This window comes from Sinocyclocheilus anshuiensis, unplaced genomic scaffold, assembly GCF_001515605.1.
Source record: "Sinocyclocheilus anshuiensis isolate Anshui unplaced genomic scaffold, SAMN03320099.WGS_v1.1 scaffold876, whole genome shotgun sequence".
Lineage (NCBI taxonomy): Eukaryota > Metazoa > Chordata > Actinopteri > Cypriniformes > Cyprinidae > Sinocyclocheilus > Sinocyclocheilus anshuiensis.
This window is the reverse complement of record NW_015549619.1, coordinates 163,445-175,863: the sequence shown is the minus strand read 5'-3', so window position 1 is coordinate 175,863 and position 12,419 is coordinate 163,445. Positions and strand designations below refer to the sequence as shown.

At 33.8% G+C, this 12,419-nt stretch overlaps 1 protein-coding gene across 1 annotated transcript in view; it reads left to right on the top strand.

Moving 5' to 3' along the window:
- The window catches only part of LOC107659344 (A-kinase anchor protein 9-like), a 137,082-nt gene that overhangs the window by 99,428 nt on the left and 25,235 nt on the right, over window positions 1–12,419 (top strand). The window contains exons 38-44 of the mRNA XM_016448259.1: window positions 875–1,234; window positions 4,130–4,190; window positions 5,216–5,304; window positions 7,831–8,001; window positions 9,898–10,059; window positions 11,832–11,970; window positions 12,050–12,203. Of these exons, the coding sequence (XP_016303745.1) occupies window positions 875–1,234; window positions 4,130–4,190; window positions 5,216–5,304; window positions 7,831–8,001; window positions 9,898–10,059; window positions 11,832–11,970; window positions 12,050–12,203 (1,136 nt within the window). The remainder of the gene's footprint in view (window positions 1–874; window positions 1,235–4,129; window positions 4,191–5,215; window positions 5,305–7,830; window positions 8,002–9,897; window positions 10,060–11,831; window positions 11,971–12,049; window positions 12,204–12,419) is intronic.

The following is a 12,419-nucleotide window of genomic DNA, read 5'->3' as shown; positions in this document are numbered from 1 at the left end:
CTGTGTCTGTGTGTGTGTCTGTGTCTGTGTGTGTGTGAGTGTCTGTGTGTGTGTGTCTGTGTGTGTGTGTCTGCGTCTGTGTGTGTGAGTGTCTGTGTGTGTGTGTGTGTGTGTGTAGTATTTGAATTTTACATTAATGATATAATTAACTTTACTGAGTATTTTATTTTGATTTGTTTTAATTTTGAAATTATTTTAATTTTACATGTTTTATTATATAATATAAATATATTTTTTTATATTGTTTTTATTTTAAAATTATTTTATTAAAATGTTATGTTTTATGATTTAATTGATAAGTGCTTCCTTTGCTTTAATAAAAAAAAATATGTAATGCATTTTAATTTTACATTCTTATTATTTTATAATTTTGTTTTTATTTTAAAATAATTTTAATTTTTATGATTTAATTACTTTTTTGTACGTGTCTTATTTCCATAGGTTTGGGTTATTTATTTTAATGTACATTTTTAATTATTTCATAAATTTTAGTGAGTGCATTTTTATTTGGAATGTTTGTTTTTTTACTTAAAATAATTTACTTATTTTCCATTTTTTATTTTATTCGTTTTTATTAAATGTTTTATTATGATTTTATTATGTTTTAAGTAAGTTTTTATTAATTTATTAGTATTATTATTTATTATTTATTATATTAATTATTTTATAATGTATTATAAATTATTTATTTTGAAATTAATTTATTATAATTTCACATTTTTATAATTTTAATTCATTTTAGCGCACGATTGTGTGGAGTGACAGCAGCAAAATAATGCACAGAACTAAAGAATAAAACCTGAGCTTGGCTAAATCATCAGTCCAGACTTTCACAGAAACACAGACGTAACTCAGCTCTCTGTGTCTCTCTCAGCTCAGAGACGCGTCCATCGTTGAGCTGAAGGTCAAAGTTCAGGAGCTCCAGACCGCTTTGGCCAAATCCAGCGAGGAGCCGTCCCAGCCTAAACAGAAAGGAGAGCATCATGGGATGGACAGAAGCACAAGAAAAGCCCACAGGAGCTCCTCAGAGCAGTCGGAGAGCTCCTCGCTGCAGGAGGTGATGCTGGGATACGAGGAGAAGATCGCACAGATGCAGGAGCTGCATGCGGCTGAGATCCTGGACATGGAGGCCAGACACATCTCTGAGAGCGAGAGCCTGAGGAGAGACAGCCAGCGGCTGGAGGACGAGTGCCGAGTGCTGAGAGACGCCATCCACACGCTCCAGAGCTCACAGGTCAGCAGTGTTCGTTTTGACAGCAGATTTAGTTTTAGTCATAGTCTTTTGACTAAAATGCCGTAAATAAAACCACTTCTCATAAAGAACAAGAACATGGTCTACTTTTTATGGTTACACAGGCTAATTATGCATTCTTTATAGCAACATGTTTACCATATTCTTCATTCTTTCAAGCAGACATATTTATTTCTATAAATAAATTTAGATTCATCTTTAGGGCTACTAAAGTTTTTCAGTCAAGAGCAGTGCGTGATTTTCTGTCTTTCTGTTGTTGCTTGATTAATATCAATGACTCAATAGCAACTAAATTAGGCTGCTGTCCCTTTAAAACCGAATGCACGGATGCAATGGATGCAATGTACTGATACACGTTCTCTCTACTGTTTACGTTCACTTAAGACGTAATCAACTGTGTTTACGTGAATACTCGTCAAAACTGACAATTCGACATCATTCTGTGTATGTAATTCTCCGTTCATGCGACGCGAAAGAGTACTGTGAGAGGCGCTTTCTCTGTGTGTGCGCTTCAGTGTATGCTTCAGCAAACCGGACCGAATTGAGTTCTCTCTTGCGTCGTCAGATTTATCCATATGTCTGCTCATATTGACATTTTTGAACGTTTTATGCGACGTGCAGCAAGTGTATGTTAGCTCATGTCCCGCCGGTTCATATGTGCGCATCTAACCTCCGAACCACGCAGCAGATTCGTTCTGAATGAATCTCTTCCCAAATCGTCCCTCGCTAACTTTTTCGTCTCGTTTTTTATTTTATCGTTGACGAAAATTATTCGTCAGCGAAATTAACACTGCAGGTCAGATATATGCGTGATTCATTCACTCAGCTACCCTTGTGTTTCACAGACAGGGCTTAGACTAAGCCAGGACTGGGCCATAGTTTAACCTCTTAACTGTATACGGGACGCCTAAGTTTACTTCACTATAGTACAATTAAATCCTAATGTAATCATTGGAAAGGTCTAAGACTCCTAAATAGATATTTTACCATTTTATTTTGTTACATATTATGTAGGAACAGTAATAGATTCATTTATGACAAGAGTGCACCAAGAGTCTGACAAATCATAACAGCAGTTCTGACTTTTTTAAACAAAAGGGCTTTATTTCGTTGCCTTTTTCCCCATCTCATGTTTTAGTAATCATCATAAGTTATATACCATTGAAAGCTTAAAATCTCAAAATTCATCCTGTGAAAACCATTTTGAAATCGGACATTGCTTTATCATTGAAGTGGTACTTTAATATCTTTTCGCGGTCTTCTCCCTCTTAGCGGGGGTGTCATATTACAAAATGTATTACGGTATTTTAGAATCAAAACTTTATAATCTTGACAAAGTGCATATCGTTGGGAAGGTCTGAGTCTCGAGATTCCATTAGATTGGTGGTTATTTTGTGATAGACATAATATTGAGAGAGAAATTAATAGATTTGTGACAGAAATGCATTAAAAAAAATCAATGGAGTTTGGGTGGCACCCGGTGGCTGTTTGTGGTATAACGCCTAAACAAAATTGCATATGAACCTCAATTTTTTTAATATCAACTTCAAATTTGGAACACAACTTATGTAGGCATATGGCTTTAATTTGATATTTTATACTATTTTTAAAAATATTTATTTTATATCAAATTAAATAAAAATAGTACAATACATTTTCTTTACAGTAAATTTAAACTTCTATAACTTTTAATACTTTCATTTTATTAAATGATTTTCACTTCTGTAATAATCTGCTAATTGTCTTCTTTAAAAAGAGACCAGCCTTAGGCCTGTATTCAAAAGCGTTCATGAATTATAATAATTTAAGTTTGGATAGTGCACTCGTGAATTTTCAAAAACGGGGATGACAGTTAAGGGGTTAAGTAATTTTTCATAAACGTGCCTTAGAAAACACATTACTGGTGTGCCTCTTGAGACGAAGCAAAGGTACTGATGTATTTTAAGATCAATCAGAGCAAGTTTCTTTCAGTTGAAACGGCTCAGACTTACACTTTAGTCTGGGACTAGTCTTAAGCCTTGTCTGTGAAACCCAGGGTCTGTGTTATTTTAGTATCAATGAGATATTTCTATTTTAAAATTATTTAATTATTGTAATTTTACATTTGTATTATTTATTTCATTTTATATTTATTAATAATATTTTTTTATATTTTTATCATTTTTTTATATTTTAATATTTATTTTTTGATTTTATATTTTCTGTTTTCATTTAAAATTTAGTTTTTATTTCAGTTTTAGTTATTTCAGTACATCACGTTACACTAAATGAAAATGAGAAATGTTGCACTGACTGTAGTTTTTATTAATAATGTTAATTAGTTTTTCATTTTTATATTTTCTGTTTTCAATTTTAATGTTTTAGTAATTTAGTTTTTTGTCGTTTTTTTTATAGTTTTTGTTTTTATATGAATATATAATTTTAAAAAAATATTTCTGTTTTAGTTTTAGTTATTTTAGTACATCAAGTTAAACTAAATGAAAATGAGAAATGTTGCCTTGGCAACTAGCTAAAATAAAATAAGTTTTATGTATATTTTATTTTATTTCAGTTAATGTTTAGTTTAAACTAACTAAACCAAACCAAACAAATGTGTTTGTGGTTTAAGTTTGCTCTAATAACCCTGAAGTTGCTTCAGAGTCACAAAGATGGTAGAGTGACGATTAAAATGCTTTCTTTTTACTTTGTTACATGTGTAAAAAATCTAAATGTAACATTCATGAAAATAGTCATTTTATTTAGTTTTTAAATAGCATGCACTAATGAATAATTCACAATAAAACCAGAAACCAGATAAATAGTCAGTTTTGAAATTCTCCTTTAAACTCAAATAAATGTGTCTGTATTGTTAGTGATATCAGATGATGTTTTTCTCAGGCTCCGTCAGTGAGGTCTGAACATCCAGCGGTCTCTCCGTTTAAAGATGGATACGCCAGTGGTGAGAGGTTTATAATTACTACAAATATACATGTTTGTTTTATGTTATGAGTCGTAAACACTAATGTTTAAAAATTTAGGGTCAGTACATTTTTTTTATATTTTTTGCTTTTTTGCTCTCCAAGGCTGCATTTATTTAATGAAAAATATAGTAAAAATAGTGAAATATTATTATGATGTAATATAGCTGTTTTCTATGTGAATATCTGTTAAACTGTAATTTATTTCTGTGATGCGCAGCTGAATTTTCAGCATCATTGCTCCAGTCTTCAGTGTCACATGATCTTCAGAAATCATAATAATATGCTGATTTATTATCAGAGCTGAAACTGTTATTTTTTTTTGGAAGCTGTGATGCTTTTTTCAGGATTCTTTGATGAATGAAAAGTTAAAAAGAAGAGCGTTTATTTAAAATAGAAATCTTTTCTAACAATACACACTACTATTTTAAAGGATATTAAAATAGAAACCATTATTTTATATTGTAATAACATTTTGCAAGATTACTGTTTTTTTCTGTATTTTTGATCAAATAAATGCAGCCTTGATGAGCAGAAGAGACTTCTTTAAAAACATTACAAGTCTTACTGATCCCAAACTTTTGAGCGGCAGTGAAAGTAACTACTGCAGAAGACATCAGTCCTGATTGGATATCTTCCCAAATCATCTTTTCGTCTTGTTTTGATTCGCTGACGAAAACGAGAGTGTATTTCAGTTTTAGTTTTTGTCATTAAAACACAGTTTTTATTTAGTAGTCGTCTCGGTTTTTGTTGGTGAGAAAATGTCGTTGACGAAAATGGACTTCGTCAGTGAAATTAACAGATCACAAATGTCTTTACTGGCACTTTTGATCAATTGAACGTGATCGTCCTTGATGAATAAAAGCATTGAATTCTCATGTGTGTGTGTGTGTGTGTGTGTGTGTGTGGTGACGGTGAGGAAATTTTCCCACCGGTTAATCGACGTGTGACAACACCGGTAATACGGTATCACCGCGGGGGTGGGGGCGTTCCCTCTTTTTCTCAGACGGGAGTCACCTGCAGCAGGAGAAGCGCAGCACACCTGAAGGAGCGCGCCGAGACACGGAGCCAGACCTTCTGCCCGACAGGATCAAGGTGAGTTTGCTGGAGAACATCTGACTGCATAAAGAAGGGCGGATGAGGAGCTCAGGGAGCAGGGATGGTTTTGGCCATTTCTCATTTGTGACCCTGGAGCACAAAACCAGTCATAAGGGTCAATTTTTCGAAATTGAGATTTATGCATCATCTGAAAGCTGAATAAATAATCTTTCCATTGATGTATGGTTTGTTAGGATAGGACAATATTTGGCTGAGATACAACTATTTGAAAATCTGGAATCTGATGGTGCAAAAAAATCTAAATATTGAGAAAATCATCTTTAAAGTTGTTCAAATGAAGTTCTTAGCAATGCATATTACTAATCAAACATTAAGTTTTGATATATTTACAGTAGGAAATTTACAGTAGGGATGCATAATGGAGATAATGAAAATATCTGAAGACCGTTATGAAAAGGAATGTTAAAAATACAAATATTTACATAGACAGAAAACCTGTCTATGAACACATGATTAGAACACTGTTAGATTATGATTATGATGCAGCAATGTTATTAAAAAAGAAGCATCTAAAAAGGAATAGCTGCCTGAGGTGAAGCTGACTTTGTCAATAAACTGAAGCCCTAACTCATCCTATGATATTAATCACATAACTTAGATACATAACATTACAACTTGTATCTGCACAAAAGCATGCAAATGCCAGTGAACTTGAAGTTACACGCTATAGCGAGCGAGAGAGAGAGAATTTACTATAGATTTCTATAAAGTTCTCATCATAATGCTGTGTTTATGGTAGGTTTGTGCTATATTTTCATCTACATTATCAAGTGATTCCTGAGATCACCTGTGCGTTTTCAAAGCCATATGAAGTACGGAAACTATTTTAATTGAAGTATGCCTGCTGTTGAACAAATATGACGAAAAAAGCACTGCTGTGTTATTATAACATCAGTATTTAAAAAAAAGAAACATCTAAAAGTAGGGATGCACGATATTATCGGAATCAGCTGATGAAAGTAAAATACACGAATAACATTTAGACTGTGTTTCTGAATAAATAAAGCAGTCAAAATCACGAGTATATTTTGATTTAAAGGTCAGGAGCTATAGCTCACATGAATAAAAAAAATCACAAAATGACACTAATGATTATATTAATAATGATTTATTCATTAATGTGTAATATGTTATATTTTTTAAACAAATTATGAGCTCTAAAATATTTTCAAGAGCAAAAAACTTTTGCTTTAGACCATCTACAAATGTTAAATCATAAAATAAAATGCTACTGCATCTTTCTGGAAAAAAAAAAATGCAGCGATTGATATATAGTTTATTTATAGTTATTTTCAAAGCTTCAGTGTATTGTCAGTCATTATAAAAGAACTTCGTTACTGTTTATTTAACTCTAACAAATAAGTTCTTGTTAAAAACTAACCAAAATTAAAAAATGATTAGCTTATAATTTCCGCACAGGAGAGACTCGGTGTTGTTTCCAAACAAAAGGGAATATATCGGTATCGGCCGAAATGAGTTGAAAATATCGGCTTATCTGCAAAAATCCAATATCGTGCATCCCTATTTAAAAGCAATATGACCGTCTCAAATAACTCAGTCAATATCGGGCATTGCATTTGAGCATGAAACACTGGTAATATGCAGCGCATTCAGCATGTTAATAGTTAAATGTTAGCATCCCAATGCATCCTATATTAGATTAATCAGATATGTATGTAGCTAACCCAGACATCACTACCTGACTTCGAAGCCATGCTTCTCTCTCTTCACGAAAGAGATTTTGGCACCAAAAAAGCATGGAATAGAACCATACAAAAGTGTTTTGGATTAGACGTAAATAAATTAAAACAGCGTCCAGTAACTGTGTGTGTGTCTGTGTCTCTGTATGTGTCTTTGTATGTGTGTGTGTGAGTGTGAGTGTGAGTGTGTCTGTGTCTGTGTCTGTGTCTGTCTGTGTGAGTGTGTCTGTCTGTCTGTGTGAGTGTGTCTGTGTCTGTCTGTCTGTCTGTCTGTCTGTGTCTGTCTGTCTGTCTGTCTGTGTCTGTCAGTGTGAGTCTGTCTGTCTGTCTGTCTGTGTCTGTGTCTGTGTCTGTCAGTGTGAGTGTGTGTGTGTGTGTGTCTGTGTGAGTGTGTCTGTGTGAGTGTGTCTGTGTGTGAGTGTCTGTGTGTGAGTGTCTGTGTCTGTCAGTGTGAGTGTGAGTGTGTCTGTGTGTGAGTGTCTGTATGTGTGTGAGTGTGTGTGTCTGTGTGAGTGTGTCTGTGTGTGAGTGTCTGTGTGAGTGTGTCTGTGTGTGAGTGTCTGTGTCTGTGTCTGTGTCTGTGTGAGACACACACTGCTCAATCTGAGTCCAATTTTGTGCTGTGCAGTGGGGTATGTGAATAATGGCAGTGAAAAAATAACCACAATTCTTAGCAAATAATAAGAATAATGGAAATTGCATGTAAACGGGAGTGACATGTAGACATCACAATGCAATTAAGTCCTTGCTCTGATTATTGGATGTAATGTAAATGCCTGTAAATGGAGCTGTGTTCACACAGAGCCTGCTGCGCGAGGTGCATCAGGAGGGCATGCAGGTGCTGTCTCTCTCCGAGCTGCCGCTGTCTGAAGCGGATCGAGCTCCTCAGAGCTGGAGCAACGAGAGAGACGCCTTCATGAACACGGTCGAGTCCCTCCAGCTCCTCGTCAGCACGCTGCAGACGGACACACAGGTGAACACACACAAACTCCTTCACAATGCAGGCCACTTCCGTGAAGAAATGAAAAAATGATGTTGTGTTTGATGACACACATTGCTCATTTAATCATGCATGAACTCTTGTAGAGATTACAAGTAAACTAATTAATTAATAAACGTAATAATAGGAAAATAACGGAATAAATGGCATGATTAAAAAAATGCAATTCGTTTTAATTATATTTAGGCCTAAATAAATGTAATTTTAATTGTTTTATTTTTACTTATTATATATATATGTATTTGTATAAATATATATTTACAGTTATATAAGGGTCAAAGATGTTAAGATGTCCGCATCGAAAGAAATGTACAAAAGTGATTTTATGTCCATAGAAAGCACTTTAAATGTAAGCAAATTGTCTACTTTTAAGGTTTTGGAGAATAAAATGTCAAAATTTGGTTGAAATAATGTTACATTGTCATTCAGTGGAACACAATATTTATCTAAAAATTCAAACAACATGTTTATTCTGACCTGTACATATTAAAATATATAAAAGAATTAAGAGCATATTAAATTTTGTTTTAAATGAGTAAAAAATTCTTACTGACAAATGGGCGAAACCTAGGATAGTGGCACATTTTAAAAATGTAAAATTACTACTAATTAGTATTTGGGGTGAAAGTAATTAGTCTTTTAATGTGTCATAAATTGATTTTTGTTGTAAATATGCCTGAGAAGATTGTTACACTGAATGATATTTTAGTGGGTGTCTTCTGTAAATCAGGGGAAAATGTATCATATTTATTTTTTTGCTCAGAAAAACAAAAACAAAATTAAATTAAACAGAATTTTTTTTTTTAATTTTGGGAAAACCACAACAATTTAAAGCAGTATTACACTTATTGTTTTTATGCTTAAACCCTTTTTCGTCTTTGACCTGTATTTATTTTGATTTGACACTTTAGTGATTCATTTTGATTGTTTTTATTTTAAAATCCTTTATGTATTTAAATTTTGCATTCTTCTTTTGTTTTTAGTAAGTCATTTTCATTTTATTTAATCTTTATGAGGTTTATTTAACTTTAGTGTGCATTTTTAATTTTGATTGATTGTTTTTAATTTAAAATAATTCATTTAAATTTTACATTTCTGTTATTTTTATTAATTTTTATGAAGTGTTTTAAGCTTCTTTGAGTGTTTTATTTCGATTTATTTTTACTTACTCGTTTTAATTTCGCATTTAATGATTGAATTAATTTTAGCAAGTTTTATTGTGCTTTTTTAATTTCAAAATGTATTCTTTTTTTATTATATTTAGCCCTTTGTGAAATATTTCCTTTTATTTTAAATGTTTTATTCTTTCACTTATTATTTATTTATTTATGAATTCATTTATGTTTATATTTATTACTTTATAAATTTGATTGTATTTAATTTAAAATCATTTATTAAAATTTTACATTTCTGTTATTTTTATTACTTTTTATAAAGTGTTTAAGCTTCATTGAGTGTTTGTTTGTTTTTCAATTTATTTTAACTTATTAATTTTAACTTTGCATTTTATGATTTAATTAATTACTATTTATTATTTATTTGTAAATTCATTTGTGTTTATATTTATTTTCGTATTTATTTGTTTATTTTTAATTTGTGCAACATGGAAATAAGGGAGGCGGTCCTGATTGGACAAAAAAAAACTCTAAATTTGAAAAAAATTTATAAATGAAAGAGTAATAAAGTAAATAAAATAAAAATTCAAACAATTCAAAAAATAAATTATAAAGGTAAAAGTAATAGATTAGGACTACAATTAAAAATGTATTTGATCAGTTCATGTATTCCTTTATGTTCCTGTTATGGTTTATTTTAGCGTGTTTGGTCCTGCGCTAGTTCAGACGTGTTTTGTGTTCTCGGTGTCTGTAGCTGGATGGCGACTGGCGAGCGGAGCTGCTTTCAGCTGTTCAGCAGGTGTTTGTTCAAGAGCGAGACGTGCTAAAAAACATCTTATACTCTCATCTGGAGCGACTGGACACGGCTGACGCTGTCATTCATCTCAACCAGCTGGAGAGAGCGCTAGCGGAGCAGGTTAGCATGCGCCATTACTACTCAGACAGCAGATATAATTGATGATATTTTTCTACTAGTGTGTGCAGGACACTATAGTTCATTAATGTAAGCGAGGAGAGCAAGATAAAGTAAACTGTGACACATTATACCCAGAAACTCTTCATACAGGGGACTACCGGATCAGAAATGATTCAGACACTTTGACCTGAGCATGTTTTGCTGAAGTGTTTTTCTTTAATTGCTAATGCGAGCTTTTTACACCACAGACTGAACTAAATGAAGCACTGAGTTGAGCTAAATTGGTTAAATTTAACAGCTGACAGCTATTCAACCGAATTCATTGCATACCTTTCTATCAAAGTTATCTGACATTATCAAGATGAGTTTGTTCTGATGCAGTTCTTCTCGTATTTTATTACCGTTTTATAAACTATAGCCAATAAACTGTGATATAATGTGAGAAATGTTGAAGGTGTCTGAATACAGTTTGGTTTGACTGCATATATTAGATATTAGGGATGTATCGATATCAAAATCTCACGATACGATAATATCACGATGTGAAGTCCACGATGAGATATTTTTTGCGATATAAAAAAAAAGAAAGGGGAAAAGGTGTTTTTTTTTTTTTTTCTTCTTCCCAATAATTAATCATTGCGTCATCAGATCTGTTACTTTGGCTTTATATATGATAGATGAATTAATAGATAGAGCTAAATTAACAGCATCACGTTTTCATCAGTTCGCAGGTTGTAAAGTTTATTGTAGCTATATGGGCGCTCAGTTTCTCTTGTTGTTTAATGCATTTGGCCGAAATCTCACGATGTAAAAGACGAAGCACTATGCACAGGATATTTAAAACGTACAAAAGTGTGTTGGCTACAACTAGGCTAAGAATCTTCTCTGCTCGTTAAACACACACAAACATTCGCCTTTATAGACAGCGTTTAAAGTGAGTAAAGAAATGCTGTACTTATTCGAACATGAGTTCTTTATTACCGTTGCATTGTGAAGAAGTAGACGTCTGTCTTCAAACTGTGCGTCGCAGCACTTCGTTCTGAATGGAGGAGGGGTGGAGCTATGAGGTTTGATTGACAGGTTGAGGATCCAATGGCGTTACGAGGTTTAGTCACAAGCTCCTTTGAATGCTTTTCATTGGTTGAATGTTTGTAAATCCCACACACAGGCATAACGATGACCGATAGCACTGGTTTAAAATAATAATGACGAATTATGTGAGCCTGGAGCACAAAAGCAGTCTTTAGTCGCTGGGGTATATTTGTAGCAATAGCCAACAATACATTGTATGGGTCACAATTATAGATCTTTCTTTTATGCCAAAAATCATTAGGATATTAAGTAAAGATCATGTTCCATGGAGATATTTTGTAAATTTCCTACCGTAAATATATCAAAACTTAATTTTTGATTAGTAATATGCATTGCTAAGAACTTCATTTGGACAACTTTAAAGATGATTTTCTCAATATTTTGATTTTTTTTGCACCCTCAGATTCCAGATTTTCAAATAGTTGTATCTCGACCAAATATTGTCCTATCCTAACAAACCATACATCAATGGAAAGCTTATTTATTCAGCTTTCAGATGATGAATAAATCTCAATTTCGAAAAATTGACTCTTATGACTGGTTTTGTGCTCCAGGGTCACATATAATAGAGATAAGGAAGTTTTTGATCATTTTTCACGGCTCACCCGACAGCCTGTCATTGGGAAACACTGTATTACATATTAATGTAAACACAGATTGTAAGGGTGTGTTGTGTTCAGGACGCGCGGCACAGGCAGTTGATGGGAGCGCTGTGCACCACGGACAGAAACAGCCTGCTCTCAGAGATCCAGCAGCTCAGAGATCAGCTCCACATGCTCACAGCGGAGCAAACACAGCGCCACCATCAGGACAGCGCCGGTAAGACACGCTCATCAGCTACTGAGAACACCAGCTTCAGCTTCCACTGCATACAGGTTTTTAATTCTTTGTTGATCAGGAATGGAGAGCGAGAGGCAGGTTGAAGCAATGCCGGTCGGATCCGGCTCTGATAGACTGGAGGAGATGAAGACTGAACTCAATCAGACTAAACTAGAGCTACAGAGCGCTCTAAAATCACAACACAAACACCTGAAGGAGCTCGACACACTCAGGTAACACCACACAGACACACACAGACAGACAGACAGACAGACAGACACACACACAGACAGACAGACACACACTCACACACACACACACACTCACACACACAGACAGACAGACACTCATACAGACACACAGACAGACAGACACACGCACTTAGTGATACACTCAGGTAACACACTCACACTCACACACACACACACACACACACGCGTGCGCGCTTA